Source organism: Lithobates pipiens, unplaced genomic scaffold, assembly GCF_037356315.1.
Source record: "Lithobates pipiens isolate NorthernLeopardFrog02 unplaced genomic scaffold, aLitPip1_a1.2 Scaffold_23, whole genome shotgun sequence".
In the NCBI taxonomy this organism is placed as follows: Eukaryota; Metazoa; Chordata; class Amphibia; order Anura; family Ranidae; genus Lithobates; species Lithobates pipiens.
The window spans coordinates 320,127,784-320,146,859 of NW_027507785.1; the positions used below are offsets into that span (position 1 = coordinate 320,127,784).

The 19,076-nt window shown below is 48.0% G+C and overlaps 1 protein-coding gene across 4 annotated transcripts in view; it reads right to left on the reverse strand.

Annotated features, from left to right (window-relative positions):
- The window catches only part of FGGY (FGGY carbohydrate kinase domain containing), a 381,065-nt gene that overhangs the window by 351,673 nt on the left and 10,316 nt on the right, over positions 1-19,076 (reverse strand). For all 4 annotated transcript variants that reach the window (XM_077450606.1, XM_077450605.1, XM_077450604.1 and 1 more), the window contains exon 2: positions 17,251-17,462. In XM_077450606.1, the coding sequence (XP_077306732.1) occupies positions 17,251-17,451 (201 nt within the window). In that variant the 5' untranslated portion in view covers positions 17,452-17,462. The remainder of the gene's footprint in view (positions 1-17,250; positions 17,463-19,076) is intronic.

Consider the following 19,076-nt stretch of genomic DNA (forward strand, 5'->3'; position numbering starts at 1 on the left):
AATGGGAGGCGAATTTCGCAAACCTTTAGGTCGAATTTGCGGCCACGGGGTAATTATTAGGGGGTAGCACGTAGTCCCACCACCTGGACAATAGCATAATACATGTATGAGGTGAATTTGGGATCGATAACTACAAGCATTTTTTTTTTATTTGGGAAATTGTTCTGACAATTCAGGACTATGGAGCTAATGAAGGCAATGGAGGAGAGGGAAGGTCAGGGACCAGGGTAGGCAAACAAGAGGGTGCAGGAGATACAGAGCACTGACAGCAGCACCGTAATACAGAGCACTGACATCAGCACCGTGACATACAGCGCTGACAGCAGCTCCGTGACATACAGCGCTGACAGCAGCTCCGTGACATACAGCGCTGACAGCAGCTCCGTGACATACAGCGCTGACAGCAGCTCCGTGACATACAGCGCTGACAGCAGCTCCGTGACATACAGCGCTGACAGCAGCACCGTGACATACAGCGCTGACAGCAGCTCCGTGACATACAGCGCTGACAGCAGCTCCGTGACATACAGCGCTGACAGCAGCTCCGTGACATACAGCGCTGACAGCAGCTCCGTGACATACAGCGCTGACAGCAGCTCCGTGACATACAGCGCTGACAGCAGCACCGTGACATACAGCGCTGACAGCAGCTCCGTGACATACAGCGCTGACAGCAGCTCCGTGACATACAGCGCTGACAGCAGCTCCGTGACATACAGCGCTGACAGCAGCTCCGTGACATACAGCGCTGACAGCAGCTCCGTGACATACAGCGCTGACAGCAGCTCCGTGACATACAGCGCTGACAGCAGCTCCGTGACATACAGCGCTGACAGCAGCTCCGTGACATACAGCGCTGACAGCAGCTCCGTGACATACAGCGCTGACAGCAGCTCCGTGACATACAGCGCTGACAGCAGCACCGTAAGCAGCCCCAGGAGGAAGTCAGCACAGCACAGGGATGGTGTGATCCCCTCATAATAAGAACCCCCAGGAGGAAGTCAGCACAGCACAGGGATGGTGGGAGCCCCTCATAATAAGAACACCCAGGAGGAAGTCAGCACAGCACAGGGATGGTGGGAACCCCTCATAATAAGCAGCCCCAGTAGAAATATGACACCGCTCAACCTCTTCAAAGAGGAGGGTAGGGGCATATAGTACGGTGTGCTTTTTTGGGTCAGGGAAGTGAGCCAAATGAATTAAGAAGGTCTGTGTGCTTGATTCCAAAAATTGTTTATAGACATATACATGGTCTACTGATCACATGTGTTGAATTCCTCCGAGATCCATGCCTCATTCATTTTTAGAAATGTGAGGTAGTTAACACTGTGGTGAGCTAGGCGAGTACGCTTATCGGTCACAATCCCCCCTGCTGCGCTGAACGTCCTTTCGGACAGGACACTGGATGAGGGGCAAGCCAACAGTTCGATTGCAAATTGGGCAAGCTCTGGCCAGAGGTCAAGCCTGCCCACCCAGTAGTCTAGGGGTTCATCACTCCTCAGAGCGTCCACATCGGCCGTTAACCCAATGTAGTCGGACACCTGACGGTCTAGGCGTTCCCTGATGCTGGATCCGGATGACACCTGTCGATGGGTCGGCTGAAAGAATGACCTCATATCCGAAGTCACCAACACATCTTCAAACCGGCCTCTTCTTGCAGGCGCTGTTGGATTGGTACCCGCAAATCCTTCTCTGGGAGTGGGAATTGCTCCTCTGCCAGCGCACGCAAAAGCAGAATGCAGCATTTCTCGAAGCAAGGCCTGGAAGTGCTGCATTCTGACAGCCCTCTGCGACGGCGGTAACATTTCCGCCATTTTGTGTTTGTACCGGGGGTCTAAGTACGTTGCCACCCAGTACTGGTCCTTGACCCTCATGCTTTTTATACGGGGGTCCCTATTAAAACACTGGAGCATGAAGGCCCCCATTTGCACTAAAGTGGAAGCGGTGTGGTGGCCTGGCTCCTGCTCATCATCCAGGATAATGTCGTCCTCTTCATTCTCCTCTCCCCATCCTCGCACAACAGGGATCCCAGAAAGGTTTAAAGCATGCTCTTCTTGCTCCTGCTCATCCGCCCCGGCACCATCCTCCTCTGACTCCTCATCAGACTCCTGTTGTTGACTTGTCTCAGATAGAGTAGCCCCCCCTGGGAATTCATCCAGCATTGCGACTTCCTCATCTTCCCGCTCCTGCTCCTCCACAGCCTGATCAATGACACGACGCAATGCACGCTCCAGAAAGAAGGCATAAGGTACCATGTCACTGATGGCGCCATGGCTGCGACTGACCAGTTTGGTGATCTCCTCAAATGGCCGCAGAAGTCTGCATGTGTCGCGCATGAGCAGCCACTGGCGCGGTGAAAAAAAACCCAGCTCCCCAGAACCGTTTCTTTCGCAGAGTTCATACAGGTAGACGTTAACTGCACGTTTCTGCTGGAGCAGCCTATCAAGCATATAGAAGGTTGAGTTCCATCGCGTCGGGCAATCGCAAATAAGACGTCTGACCGGCAGATGGTGTCGCCGCTGAATGTCAGCAAGGCGAGCCATGGCCGTGTAAGATCTTCTGAAATGGGCCGAGATTTTCCTTGCCTGCCGCAAGATGTCCTGGACCCCAGGGTATTTGACAAGGAATCGCTGCACGACCAAGTTTAAGACGTGTGCCATGCACGGCACGTGCGTGATTTTGCCCTGTTTCAATGCGCTAAGCAGATTGGCACCGTTGTCACACACCACTTTACCAACTGTCAAATTGAGCGGTGTTAGCCACTCATCTGCCTGTGAACGCAAAGCTGAAAGGAGTGCCGGGCCAGTGTGGCTCTTTGCTTCCAGGCACAACAGACGCAGCACGGCATGGCAACGTCTCACCTGGCATGTGGAATAGGTTCTGGGGAGCTTGGGCGGTGCAGTGGAAGAGACGCTAGCAGCGGAAAAGGAGGAGGCAGCTGAGGAGGAGAGGGAGGAGGATGGAGTAGGAGGAGGAGAAGAAGAGTCAGGCCTGCATGCAATCCGTGGCGGTAAAACCAAATCTACACGGGTGCCACGGGTTACATGCTTGACGGCCGTCAGAAGGTTCACCCAGTGGGCAGTAAAACTGATATACCTTCCCTGCCCGTGTTTGCTAGACCACGTGTCTGTGGTCAGATGTATCTTGGCACCGACACTGTGTGCCAGAGATACATTCACTTGCCGCTGAACATGGCCATATAGCTCTGGGATGCCCTTCTCTGAGAAATACTTCCTTCCTGGGACCTTCCATTGTGGTGTTCCAATGGCCACAAATTTGCGAAAGGCCTCCGAGTCCACCAGTTTATATGGCAGTAGTTGGCGGGCTATGAGTTCTGACAAGCCAGCCGCCAACCGTTGGGCAAGAGGGTTATCCGGCGTCATCATTTTTTTACGCTCAAACATTAGGCCCACGGAAGCCTGCCTTTTTGCAGAAAAATGTGAGCTTGGCGTGATGGAAGGTGGAGTGGAGGACAATTGTGAGGAGAGAGGAGAAGGAGAAGTAGAAGACGAGGCTGGACGGTGAGAGCCTGCAGTGTGGCTTTGTGTGTTCCGTTGCTCCCACTGGGCTCGGTGATGGCTGCTCATGTGCCTTCTTAAGGCGGTCGTCCCTAGGTGAGTATTGGGCTTACCGCGACTAACGCGTTGACTGCAAAGATTGCAGATGGCAACGCTATTGTCAGCAGCGGACACGTTAAAAAAAGCCCACACTGCGGAGCCATGTGCCGGTGTCCTGGGAGCGCCAGATGTGACCGTACATGGTCGATGACTCGCTCCTGATACATTTGCAGTCTGCTTTGTCCCTGCTGTGCAATGTAAGTCATTGCTGCTTCTCCTCCCTATCTGCTGGTCCATATCTCCCTCTGAACTCCCCTCCTCTTCCTCTCTTGTGGGCACCCACGTGACATCACTAGACACGTCATCATCAACGTCACCTTCCCCACCGCTATAAGTAGAGTAGGCAGCAACACCGGGGACCAACCTCCTCCTTGGGCTGATCTGGGTACTGGCGTCAGACTGCTGAGTAGCGCTTGTTGCTACCTCCTCTTCCTGATCCAATACCAAGAGTGGCTGCGCATCAGAAATGTCCTCTTGATATGGATCGGAAAATAATTCCAGTGACTCAAGCGGAAGGTATGTGGTGGTGGTGGTGGTGGTCGTGTTGTTGGTGGTAGTGTCTTTGGGGGTGCACATAGCAGAGAGTGAAGAAGAGGGTGCAGATCGAGAGGATGAGGAGGGTGCAGAAGAGTAAGGCTGAGCGAGCCACTCAACCAAGTCTGGTGCATCCTTTAAAGTAATTGAACGCACCTTCTGCAACTTCCCACTTTGGCTCAAGCCTGTTGCTCCTGCCCTACCCCTACCACCCCTGCGGAAGGGCCTGCCTCTTCCTCTGCATGTCATTTTTTAAATGACCCTGTGACAAAACTCTTAGTCCCTATACCGCTGAAGGACTGCTGCAGTATAGGTGAGCGGTCAGCAGTGGTGCACGTCAACCCTATCTATTGTGGACCTATAGCGGTCCTTACAGAACAGCAGACTGTACCGCACTCAAGCCTATGTACCGTAGCACCCTATACCAAGTTACCAGTCCTTATAAGAACTTTTGTGGACCAAGCAGGTTGTGTATTAGTGTTTAGCAGACTGTACGTCAGTCCCTATACCGCTGAAGGACTGCTGCAGTATAGGGCAGCGGTCAGCAGTGGTGCACGTCAACCCTATCTATTGTGGACCTATAGCGGTCCTTACAGAACAGCAGACTGTACCGCACTCAAGCCTATGTACCGTAGCACCCTATACCAAGTTACCAGTCCTTATAAGAACTTTTGTGGACCAAGCAGGTTGTGTATTAGTGTTTAGCAGACTGTACGTCAGTCCCTATACCGCTGAAGGACTGCTGCAGTATAGGGCAGCGGTCAGCAGTGGTGCACGTCAACCCTATCTATTGTGGACCGATAGCGGTCCTTACAGAACAGCAGACTGTACCGCACTCAAGCCTATGTACCGTAGCACCCTATACCAAGTTACCAGTCCTTATAAGAACTTTTGTGGAACAAGCAGGTTGTGTGTTAGTGATTAGCAGACTGTACGTCAGTCCCTATACCAATGAAGGACTGCTGCAGTATAGGGCAGCGGTCAGCAGTAGTGCACGGCAACCCTATGTATTGTGGACCGATAGCGGTCCTTACAGAACAGCAGACTGTAACGCACTCAGGCCTATGTACCGTAGCACCCTATACCAAGTTACCAGTCCTTATAAGAACTTTTGTGGAACAAGCAGGTTGTGTGTTAGTGATTAGCAGACTGTACGTCAGTCCCTATACCAATGAAGGACTGCTGCAGTATAGGGCAGCGGTCAGCAGTAGTGCACGGCAACCCTATGTATTGTGGACCGATAGCGGTCCTTACAGAACAGCAGACTGTAACGCACTCAGGCCTATGTACCGTAGCACCCTATACCAAGTTACCAGTCCTTATAAGAACTTTTGTGGACCAAGCAGGTTGTGTGTTAGTGATTAGCAGACTGTACGTCAGTCCCTATACCAATGAAGGACTGCTGCAGTATAGGGCAGCGGTCAGCAGTAGTGCACGGCAACCCTATGTATTGTGGACCGATAGCGGTCCTTACAGAACAGCAGACTGTAACGCACTCAGGCCTATGTACCGTAGCACCCTATACCAAGTTACCAGTCCTTATAAGAACTTTTGTGGACCAAGCAGGTTGTGTGTTAGTGATTAGCAGACTGTACGTCAGTCCCTATACCAATGAAGGACTGCTGCAGTATAGGGCAGCGGTCAGCAGTAGTGCACGGCAACCCTATGTATTGTGGACCGATAGCGGTCCTTACAGAACAGCAGACTGTACTGCACTCAGGCCTATGTACCGTAGCACCCTATACCAAGTTACCAGTCCTTATAAAAACTTTTGTGGACCAAGCAGGTTGTGTGTTAGTGTTTAGCAGACTGTGCGTCAGTCCCTATACCGCTGAAGGACTGCTGCAGTATAGGGCAGCGGTCAGCAGTAGTGCACGGCAACCCTATGTATTGTGGACCGATAGCGGTCCTTACAGAACAGCAGACTGTAACGCACTCAGGCCTATGTACCGTAGCACCCTATACCAAGTTACCAGTCCTTATAAGAACTTTTGTGGACCAAGCAGGTTGTGTGTTAGTGATTAGCAGACTGTACGTCAGTCCCTATACCAATGAAGGACTGCTGCAGTATAGGGCAGCGGTCAGCAGTAGTGCACGGCAACCCTATGTATTGTGGACCGATAGCGGTCCTTACAGAACAGCAGACTGTAACGCACTCAGGCCTATGTACCGTAGCACCCTATACCAAGTTACCAGTCCTTATAAGAACTTTTGTGGACCAAGCAGGTTGTGTGTTAGTGATTAGCAGACTGTACGTCAGTCCCTATACCAATGAAGGACTGCTGCAGTATAGGGCAGCGGTCAGCAGTAGTGCACGGCAACCCTATGTATTGTGGACCGATAGCGGTCCTTACAGAACAGCAGACTGTAACGCACTCAGGCCTATGTACCGTAGCACCCTATACCAAGTTACCAGTCCTTATAAGAACTTTTGTGGACCAAGCAGGTTGTGTGTTAGTGATTAGCAGACTGTACGTCAGTCCCTATACCAATGAAGGACTGCTGCAGTATAGGGCAGCGGTCAGCAGTAGTGCACGGCAACCCTATGTATTGTGGACCGATAGCGGTCCTTACAGAACAGCAGACTGTACTGCACTCAGGCCTATGTACCGTAGCACCCTATACCAAGTTACCAGTCCTTATAAAAACTTTTGTGGACCAAGCAGGTTGTGTGTTAGTGTTTAGCAGACTGTGCGTCAGTCCCTATACCGCTGAAGGACTGCTGCAGTATAGGGCAGCGGTCAGCAGTAGTGCACGGCAACCCTATGTATTGTGGACCGATAGCGGTCCTTACAGAACAGCAGACTGTAACGCACTCAGGCCTATGTACCGTAGCACCCTATACCAAGTTACCAGTCCTTATAAGAACTTTTGTGGACCAAGCAGGTTGTGTGTTAGTGATTAGCAGACTGTACGTCAGTCCCTATACCAATGAAGGACTGCTGCAGTATAGGGCAGCGGTCAGCAGTAGTGCACGGCAACCCTATGTATTGTGGACCGATAGCGGTCCTTACAGAACAGCAGACTGTAACGCACTCAGGCCTATGTACCGTAGCACCCTATACCAAGTTACCAGTCCTTATAAGAACTTTTGTGGACCAAGCAGGTTGTGTGTTAGTGATTAGCAGACTGTACGTCAGTCCCTATACCAATGAAGGACTGCTGCAGTATAGGGCAGCGGTCAGCAGTAGTGCACGGCAACCCTATGTATTGTGGACCGATAGCGGTCCTTACAGAACAGCAGACTGTAACGCACTCAGGCCTATGTACCGTAGCACCCTATACCAAGTTACCAGTCCTTATAAGAACTTTTGTGGACCAAGCAGGTTGTGTGTTAGTGATTAGCAGACTGTACGTCAGTCCCTATACCAATGAAGGACTGCTGCAGTATAGGGCAGCGGTCAGCAGTAGTGCACGGCAACCCTATGTATTGTGGACCGATAGCGGTCCTTACAGAACAGCAGACTGTACTGCACTCAGGCCTATGTACCGTAGCACCCTATACCAAGTTACCAGTCCTTATAAAAACTTTTGTGGACCAAGCAGGTTGTGTGTTAGTGTTTAGCAGACTGTGCGTCAGTCCCTATACCGCTGAAGGACTGCTGCAGTATAGGGCAGCGGTCAGCAGTAGTGCACGGCAACCCTATGTATTGTGGACCGATAGCGGTCCTTACAGAACAGCAGACTGTAACGCACTCAGGCCTATGTACCGTAGCACCCTATACCAAGTTACCAGTCCTTATAAGAACTTTTGTGGACCAAGCAGGTTGTGTGTTAGTGATTAGCAGACTGTACGTCAGTCCCTATACCAATGAAGGACTGCTGCAGTATAGGGCAGCGGTCAGCAGTAGTGCACGGCAACCCTATGTATTGTGGACCGATAGCGGTCCTTACAGAACAGCAGACTGTACTGCACTCAGGCCTATGTACCGTAGCACCCTATACCAAGTTACCAGTCCTTATAAGAACTTTTGTGGACCAAGCAGGTTGTGTATTAGTGTTTAGCAGACTGTGCGTCAGTCCCTATACCGCTGAAGGACTGCTGCAGTATAGGGCAGCGGTCAGCAGTAGTGCACGGCAACCCTATGTATTGTGGACCGATAGCGGTCCTTACAGAACAGCAGACTGTACCGCACCCAAGCCTATGTACCGTAGCACCCTAGACAGACCAAGTTACCAGTCCTGATAAAGAGCTTTGTGGAACAAGTGAGTTGTGAATGATTAGCAGACTGCAGCAGAAGGGCAGCAGTCAAGTATAATATTCTTTCTATATTTGGAAGAAAGAATATTATACGTGTACAAGCCTATTACCGTACCACTGATACCAGTCCTGAAAAGAACCTTTGTGGAACTAATAGTAACAGCAAGTCTTTAAAATTATCCTCACTGCCTGACACACTGCTTCCTGCCTGTCCCTATACAAATTGGCAAAAAAGAGTAGGCTGGAACGATTAGCTGGAACAGCTCTTTTGTGGACCTGATAGTAACAGCTAATGATGATGATGATGATGATGATGAAGAAAGACTAATCTGGCTGAGCTGTCCCTAAAATAGCAGCATACAGCGCTCTGTCCCTTTATCTAAACTGACAAAAGAAACTCAGGCTGCTGACCTAACACCTATACCAGTCCTGAAAAGAACTTTTGTGTACCAAATAGCTAGCGTTTTCTCTGTCCCTACTCCACACAGGATCCTTTCCCTACAGTGACAGAAGAAAGAATGTAAAATGGCCACCGGATCGGGTGTATTTATAGGTTAGGGGGAATGTCCAAGTGTCCATGAGCTGTCATGTCTCAATTGGTTGTCCTGTAACACATGATAAACGTGTCACGAAAGGTTAAAGTTCTTGTATACATTAAACACGTAAGTCCGCCGGGGCGAACGACGGAAAAAGGCGTTCGAACCCGCGGACGGCGAAAGTCGGAAATTCGCCGCGAAACGACCGCCGGGCGAACCGTTCGGCCATCACTACACATCAGCACTGGGACGGACTTTAGTCGGAGTTCCCGTGTAACGTGCGGGAAATAGCGACGTGAACGGGACAATTTAGACCGTCTGCAAGAAAACAATTAGGCTAATGAGCCCAATTACCTCGTTAAGCTGTTTTTGGAAACATGTTTCAGCCATTGACAAGGCCCCCGCATTGTTCCCGGCCTCAGATCTGAACTTTGGCAAGTTCAAAGAACTGCCATCCCTGAGACCCCAAAGTTTCTCTGGGGAAGATGGAAATTAATGAGGTCAGGAGGAGAGGGGAGGTCAGGCTTCAACGCCAAAATAAAGATCGGTGTGGTCAGAGCGGCTGGTTGGGGGTCAGAATTCGTAAAGGGGGTTTTGGGCTCTTTCAGGAAGCAGGACAAGTAGCAACGTGTGCCAACGTGGATTCTCTTAGAGGTGGTGCACTTTGCACCTTTCCACGAATGGCTAACTTCAGAACAATTTTATTATTTAAAGTTTTAGATAGACTTGGAAAAAGTAAGTACATTTTTATGTCAGTCCTTAACCGCTTCACTACCGGGCACTTTTACCCCCTTCCTGCCCAGGCCAATTTTCAGTTTTCAGCGCTGTCGCTCTTTAAATGACAATTGCGCCGTCATGCTACACTGTACCCAAACAAAATTTTCATGATTTTTTTTTTTCCAACAAATAGAGATTTCTTTTGGTGGTATTTGATCACCGCTGGGGTTTTTATTTTTTGCTAAACAAAAAAAAAATATTTAGCAAAAAATAAAAAAAAGTTTTTCTTTGTTACTGTTACAAAATAAAATTTTGTAAATAAGTACGTTTTCACCTTCTCTGATGAGGCTTCACTGATGGGCACTGATAAGGTGGCACTAATGAGGTGGCACTGATGGGCATTGATGATTTTTAATTTTTTATTTTTTAAATGTAAAAAGCCCAAATAAAAAAAATAATAATAATTATACATTAATGTACGCTGATGAGGCGGCACTGATGGGCAGTGATGGGCACTGATGGGTGGTAGTGATGGGAACTGATCGGTTACACCGATAGGCAGCACTTCTAGGTGGCACTGATTGGCACCACTGGTGGGAATTGATAGGTGGCACTTGTGGGCACTGTTAGATTCCTTTTCAGGACCGATGTCCCTTTAAGATGAGCCAGTGACAGCTCATCCGCTGTCAGCGTGAGGAGAAAAAAAAAAAAAGATCACCGAGCCTTTGCTTTGATCATGTGATCAGCTATCATTGGCTGACAACTGATCACATAGTAAGGGGCCTGGGACCGGCCCCTTACTCGGATCGGTGATCACCTGAGTCTCATTGACTTAGTGATCACAGCGCTCTCAGCGTGCCCTGTAGTGCGTGCGCAGGGAGCGTGCACAGGGGAGCCCGTCATATGGCGGCCTCCCGGGAATTCAGGTCCGCGCTGCGGGCATCATTCGGCCATAGCGTGGATGTCAAGTGGTTAAGCCCACTTACTGCGACAAAGTACCCCATGATTAGTGGGCCCTACACTATCCATAGACTGAGAGATCCTGCTTCTCTAAACCAGTGTTTCTCAACTCCAGTCCTGAAGGCGCCCCCAACAGGTCATGTTTTCAGGATTTCCCTCAGATGGAACAGCTTTGGTAATTACTAAGGCAGTGAAACTGATAAAAAACAACTGTGTAAAATAATGGAAAGCCTGAAAACATGACCTGTTGGGGCACCTTGAGGACTGGAGTTGAGAAACCCTGCTCTAAACCATGGGAGCCATACACTTTTCTATGGGAGGACTAGAGGTCTCCACCCATGACACAGGGGGACACTAATGAGAGGTACTAATGAAGGAGTGTATGCCCTTGTACACACGGTCGGAGATTCCGACGGAATGTGTCCGATCGGAGCGTTTTGTCGGATATTCCAACTGTGTGTGGTATGCATCGGACTGTTTCCGTCGGACCAAATTTTCCAACAAAATGCTCCTATTGGACATACTCCAATCATGTGTAGAGAATTCCGATCGGACAAAGTGCCACGCATGCTCAGATCAAATTCCTACATCAAAGCTATTGGCTACTAGCCTGAACGTAGTCCCGTCCTAACGAAATAACGTCCTCACGTTCTGAACGATCTGATTTTCCGACAACTTCGTCCGACCGTGTGTATGCAACAGTTTCGGACAAAATCCGACGGATTTGGTTGTCGGAATCTCCGACCGTGTGTACAGGGGCTTAGGCTGCCGTGGTTCAGAGAAGCAGGATCTCCCAGTCTGTGGATAGTGTAGGACCCACTAATCATGGGGTACTTTGTCACAGTGAGTGGGCTTAAGCATCATATATATGGTGTGACCATATTTTTTGATAATGTTTTTTGAAAATGTCTAGGTGTTTTAAATAAGCCTTTGCTGGAGGTAAATGTCTTTTTTTGCATGTATGCGCTGTAATATTTTGTTCTGGACCTCAGACTGGGGTGAAGGTTCATCTTCCAGCAGGACAACGACCCCAACCACACAGCCAAGATAAAGGAGTGGCGATGGGACAACTGTGTGAATGTCCTCGAGTGGCCCAGCCAGAGCCCCGACTTCAACCCGATTGAACATCTCTGGAGAGATCTGAAGATGGCTGTGCACCGACCCTCCCCATCCAACCTGACGGAGATTGAGAGGTCCTGCAAAGAAGAATGGGAGAAACTGCCCAAAACAAAACGTGGCGTTCCAAGCTTGTGGCATCATACTCAAAAATGACTTGAGGCTGTAATTGGCGCCAAAGAGGCTTCACCAAAGTATTGAGCAAAGGCTGCGAATACTTCTGTACACGGGAGTTTTCCGTTTAAAACGTCGTCATTATTGGGATATTGTTTGTAGAACTTTGAGGAAAACAATGAATTTAATCTATTTTGGAATAAGGCTGTAACATAACAAAATGTGGAAAAAGTGAAGCGCTGTGAATACTTTCCAGATGCACCGTATAATGTACATTTACAAACATGGACTTCTCTGGTGATATTGTTTTGCAAAAGATGTTTTATGTTAGGCCGCGTACACACGGGCGGACTGTATGGCCTACTTAGTCCGTCGAAACACATTTCAGCGTGCAGTCTGGCGTACTAAGTATTTCGGAATTTACGTAATTCTGTCCGTCATACTTTGGTTTCAGCGGACAATCCGCTCGTCAGTAGGCTAGTTGGACGGACTAAGAATGGCGCATGCTCAGAAAGGATTTACACGGCGGAAGGTTGCATTGCTGTGTATTGGACTTCCTATTTCTAGTCCCATCGTACGTGCTGTACACGTCATCGCGCAAACTTTCAGCGGACTGTTTGTGCATCCGTGTGTGGTCAAGTCCGTTCATTCGAAAGTATGACGGACTGTCCGACGGATTGTATGACGGACTAAGTAGGCCATACAGTCCGCCCGTGTGTACGCGGCCTTATGCAGTTCATAAACAAAACACATCAAAAAAACACCTTTTTTTTTTTTTTTTTTTTCTGTTTGATGAGGGTTCGTTTAAAAAAAAAAACATTTTATTTCAGATAAAAAGAATACATTTTATTCTATAATCTGCCGTGTTTAAAATGACACTAATATTATGATTCTGGTACAAAGTGTATCAAAGTTTATTTACAAATTAATTTTTTTTTTTTGCACTTTGCAACACTAAGAAATGAAAAAAAGCGAATAAAAAGAAAAAAAAAAAAAGTTTAAATGTTATTTAATCTGCAGGAAAATAAAGGGGAAGACAGAGGTAATTAAGATTTATTGGGGTAAAACAAGTGTTAATAAGGGATTATATGGGAACATATTTTATTAAAATTAAATAAAAAAAACATTTTTTGTACTTGTTAGGTTGCTTTAGGAACAATGTTTATAAACAATGTTACTTTGCATCTCTCTATCTCCGGTCTGAACAATGTTTATAAACAATGTTACTTTGTATCTCTCAATCTCCTGTCTGAACAATGTTTATAAACAATGTTACTTTGTATCTCTCTCCAGTCTGAACAATATTTATACAGAATGTTACTTTGTATCTCGCCATCTCATGTTTATAAACAATGTTACTTTGTATCTCTCTATCTTCCTGTCTGAAAAATGTTACGTTGCATCTCTCAATCCCCTGTCTGAACAATGTTTATAAACAATGTTACTTTGTATCTCTCTATCTCCGGTCTGAATAATGTTTATAAACAATGTTACTTTGTATCTCTCTCCAGTCTGAACAATATTTATACAGAATGTTACTTTGCATCTCTCTCCAGTCTGAACAATATTTATACAGAATGTTACTTTGTATCTTGCTGTCTCATGTTTATAAACAATGTTACTTTGTATCTCTCTATCTTCCTGTCTGAAAAATGTTACGTTGCATCTCTCAATCCCCTGTCTGAACAATGTTTATAAACAATGTTACTTTGTATCTCTCTATCTCCGGTCTGAACAATGTTTATAAACAATGTTACTTTGTATCTCTCTCCAGTCTGAACAATATTTATACAGAATGTTACTTTGTATCTTGCTGTCTCATGTTTATAAACAATGTTACTTTGTATCTCTCTATCTTCCTGTCTGAACAATGTTTATAAACAATGTTACTTTGTATCGCTCTATCTCCTGTCTGAACAATCTGGATTGACTGCTGAAACGCTCCCACTGTGATCTGCAGGGTCTGGGAGGGGGAACTTTTCAGATAGAAATGAAGGAGGATTTGGCTCGATCAGGGGAAGTAAAAGGAATTTTTTTCTATCACAAAGTATCTGGATTTGGTACTTTTTCAAACTGTCATACAGGAGCCATTAGTTGTAATTTCAATTCATTCAAGTCCAAAATAAATGGTCCCATTCATAATTTCAGGAGAGTGGGCGGAGCCATGCAAATCATTCCTCTATGCCTCAGTGGACAACTGGGCATCCCAAACGGCACATTCATAGCATTGATGACCTCTAATATTACAGAGCCACCTGCACTGCAGCTGTTCCAGGCTTGCTAGCCGCGGTCAGTGCAAGGAATGGTAGCCATGCCAGTTACACCACAGAGAAGGGAATCAATGCCATTCTACATCCAGGAGATACTTTCCAGCATGTTGTAAAAGCCGCTGCACGCAACACAAATATTTTCAGCTCAGATTCAATTTTTGTTCTAAAGTTAACCCATCATTGCCCGGTCATTTTTATTTTTTTTCGATCTCCGTTTTCTGAAAATAAATATAAAATAAGACAGATAACAAGGGGCTATTTTTTGAAACAAGAACAGACCAAGGATAGTTGGAAGGAGATCTCCTAATGCCCCTTTCACACAGGGCAGAATCCATTTTGACAGACTCTGATTGCTCAGTGGGGGGGGGGGGGGAAATCGCTCTGCTGATTCCCCGCTCTGCTGATCCCCCGCTCCGCTGATCCCCCGCTCCGCTGATCCCCCCTGCTCTGTTGATCTCCAGCTCCACTGATTTCCCCCCCCCCGCTCTGCTGATCCCCCGCTCTGCTGATCCCCCCCCTGCTCCGTTGATCTCCAGCTCTGCTGATTTCTCCCCCCCCCCGCTCCGCCGATCACCCGCTCCGCTGATCTCCCATTGTCCATCTCTGCTGGCTGAGCACAGTGGAGATGGACAGAGTCCCGCTCTCCTCTATGGGGAGATCGGATGATCCCATCCATCCTCATTCGATCCCATCCGCCAGACGGATGGAAAACAGGACCACCATCCACCTGGATTTTGTGAACAGGACTGGATAGCAGCGGATGTCAGCAGACAAGTCACCACCGACATCTGCCGCTCCATAAGGGTGAATGGATGACTTGATCAGGTCCGCCTGAAAAAACGGACAGGCGGACCGGGCCGGACAGCCCTTGTGAAAGGGTCCTAACCCTCAGGTGACTTTTACATTGGTTCCAACATATTTTGATTAAATGGCAAACTTTTGCCCAAATATCCCCAATTTATCTAACATTTAGGTAAATAAATACTCTCTATTAAATTTTTTTGCGCTTAGTAGTTGTGCCAGACCCAACCGGGACAGGGGGCTTTTGGAGGGGACTACATGGTAGCCTCTTGCTTACTGACTATGGGCCCGGGCATTTGAGGGAGCTACAAGCATTCTGGAAGATGTCCTGTTATATAATGCAAGAAGTAATTACCACATTTAATAGTCAAAGAAGCCATGATGGTCTCTGCCAATTTGAAACTCGGTGAGAAGATGTGAAAAGAAAGCTGGCTAATGAGATTTGGACAGCCGTGAGTCTTCTTGAATACTGCTGCCGAACTATCTGGGTGGGCACTGACCTGAGTCACCTAGGTTTGTCTAGGTGACTAGCTGTTAATTAGATCATTGCTTATGTTTATGTTGGCTGTCCATCAGATGTACTGATGAGATTACTGTTTACAGTTTGCTTTGTTTAGGATAATGTGATCAAGCTCTAACCTGATTTTGTGTGGTCTATATTCTGTGCGAATTTACAATAAAGTCAGTTCCAGTTTGCACCTAAGCTAGTGTCGTCCAGTTCTTATGTGCAGTTCTCAACTTTATTACCCGGTTCCTGGTTCTAAAGTGGAGGAAGATCTTGGCGGAAGCACCCAGGCTGGGTGCCAGGCAGTCTGTCACAGTAGTGTTGTACAGCAATTGCACTTTACTGCTCCTTTTCCAGAATACAAGTGTAGCGGCCATAACCCGTTTAAAGGTGGCCTTGACTTAATGGGCTTACCGGTTACCTGCTCTTGGCCTGCTCCTCCGCATCTAGGGGTTCCCAGGGTTGATACCCAACGACTTCTACACGGACACTGATAAAGTCCTTTCAAAAAGGTTTTATTTTGCAGTAGAACTTTCAAGTTCTAAGTCTCTTAGGGAACAGAGGGCACGGGTGAAGAACTTAGGCACCTTGAACTGCAGGTCCAGCAAAGTCTCTATTTCCACCCAGAGAGTAGCCACTCGCAGCTGGATACTTCAAGGCTGAACAGATCTCTAGCCAGAGATCATGGCAGTCAGCACATTGACTCAAACTTGAACAAAATAACTAAGGGCAACCAGGAACCTTTTTCCTCTGTACCTGGAACGTTTCCTGTCTCCTTTATGGTACTGGAAAAAACGTGAATTCGTCAATGTCCTTCTCAACTCAGTAACCAGGCACTTCTCAGGATGCCACTTGCTGGCCCTCCTCCGAAGAGTCCTCCCCCGGTCACTTCCATGAGTTGCGGTGTCCCTCCAAGCCGAGAGCACACCCGGACACCTTGAATCCTCCCTCAGTTACTGTGCCTCGGACCAGCAGGTTCCGATACTCGGGAATGGACGGAATCCCTACCCCAGACCAGGCAGGTCTATCAGGGCCCACCAACAGGAACATGTTGCGGGGTGTCGAACACCCCGTGATCGGGACCCCTCACGGGGCTACCCCGGTCCTGGAACCAGACCAGGCCACACGGGTCTCTCGAACAACTTCGGAACCCCGAACACGTGACCCACACCTATTTAAGTACCCCTTCCCAGACACCTCAGCGGGCCCCGGCACTCCCACTGATTGGCTCCGATAAGGCCGATACCCAAATACCCAAACATCCAACCAGACTTGGTTCTAGCCTGTCATGTGCACCTCACCGTCCACATGACCAGGCAGAACTTCCAAACATAGCCTGGCCAGACTGGTGTTAAGGCCTACCTACACAATTAACCCTCAGAACCTTTACTGTTCTGAGGCCAAAAACTAAATTTACAAGCGTGTGACGTTTGGTCCCAAATGTCATCGGCTACACAAGTCTACCAGCCAACTCCACTGATTCAAAACAATCATCACATACTCCCTATGTGTTGAAGATTTTATCTCAGCAGTTGTTGAACTGGAGGGGGGGGGGGGGGGGGGCTGAATGATTCCTGTGGCCTACAAATGACCATCAGAGAAAGACCCTACACATCTGCATACATGAAAGCATTTAAAAAAATACAGTATAACGATCATGGAAAATGTGGCAGATGCATGAAAAAAGGTAAAAATTTAATTATTGGCTCAGAATATGTCCACATTAAAAATTCAATGGAGTTTCCCTTTAATGGAACGTAATTATTGTCTTATAATTAGCTTTGCTGTTTAAAGGCCATTCCGGTCAAAATGTATATTTTGAGCAAAACATCTTCCCCTAAAGATCAGAGCATCATCTCCCAAGGATGACTATAAATACCTTGGTGACAGCACAGCACGCCTTCCAGATGTCGGCGGATGATTGCTCATAGTGGTCAGGTCGAGGCTCCCAAATTTCCAGAGGCTCTTCTGCCTGGTCAACCACTGTCCCAGCCTGGTTCACCAAAGCCGCACGCACGCTCGCCGTTCCCACATCGACACCAACATAGAACAAAGCCTCTTCCCCTTTCTCCTTCTGCATTCTGACTCTGGCTGGAAATAAAAGAAGAGGAACCATTTATAAATAAAAAAAGGATTTGATATTTATTTTTATGGGGTTTTGAGTCCTGATGTACTCCAGCTATTCCTTCTAGTAGCGTATAGAGCAGTGGTTCTTAACCATCAGGCCGTGGCCACAGCCTCCCCTCTACCAGGCCAGCTGCAGATCCCTTCACATAGTACCTCCTTGTTCACATCATACCCCCAACTTTTCATAGTGTCCCACAGTGCCCCCCAGAGAGCCCTCAGCCTCCAAAGTGTCCCCCAAGCTCCCAAAGTGCTGCCCAGAGTCCCACAGTGCCCCCCAATATTCCATAGTGCACCACGGTGCCTCCAGGCCCACTGATAGCCCTCAGCCCCCGCAGTGCCCACCAGCCTCCCACAGTGCCCCCCAGCCTCCTACAGTGGACCACAGTGACTCCAGGCCCCCTGAGAGTCCTCAGTCTCCACAGTGAACCCTAACCTCCCACAGTGCTGCCTAGGCACTCCATAGTGCCCTCCAACCTCCCATAGTGGCCCCCATTGCCCTCAAGAGTCCTCAGCTTCCACAGGGACCCCCAACCTCATACAGTGCAACCCAGCTTCCCATTGTGCCCCCCAATCTCCAATATTGGCCCACAGGGCCCCCTGAGATTTCTCAGCTTCCACACTGTTCCCCAACCTTCCACGGTGCCGCCCAACCTCCCATAGTGGTCCACAGTGCCCACAGCCTTCACAATGCCACCCGTCCTGCTGCAGAGCCGCAAGCAGTCTATAATGCCTCCAGCACCTAACAGTCTCCCTATAGTATGATAAGAAGAAATAAGGAAGCAGAAGGAAGAAGAATGAAGATGCAAGAAGTAAAAAGAAGAAAAGATGAAGGTAGAAGACAGAGGAAGGAAGGAGAAGAAAAAATAAGCAAGCATTTTAATGGTAAAAGGTGGAGCTTTTCTGAAACATTTAACTGTAGCTGTACAATATAAAACGTATCAAGAATTTTCATGCATACTTGTTAAGATATTGAAAGAGCCACAGTTTAATCGAGCTAAAATACATCCCAGGTGCATCAAAGCAAAAAGTATTCCAAATCTTACAGTTCATTTTCTTTGGAAAGCAACCATTGCCAAGGAAAGATCTGTCTCCTGCTGGCATGCTGCAGAGAAGGACCCTTGCTCTCTGTGTAGAAGCAGTGGTCTCTTTGCAGAAGTCTGACACACCCCCTGATGAGTCAAAAGCCAGAGCTCTCCAATCACCATGAGGTTTTCTGATTGCAGAGGTCTGCCTCAGCAGGGGGCGTGCTGAACCTCTTTAGATAGACCACTGCTTCCTTGCAGCATGCTGGCAGGGGAGAGGATTTTTTTCTTACTCGGGCTGTGGCTGCTTTCTAAAGAACATTGACTGTAATGCGGCGTACACACACTCGGAATTCCCGTCGGAAAAAGCTATGATGATTTTTCCGACGGAATTCTGCTCAAACTTGACTTGCATACACATGGTCACACAAAAGTTCCCTGAACTTTCGACCGCCAAGAACGTACAGCACTACGACGAGCCGAGAAAATTAAGTTTAATGCTTCCGAGCATGCGTCGAATTGTTTCCGAGCATGCGTAGGCATTTTGCACGTTGGA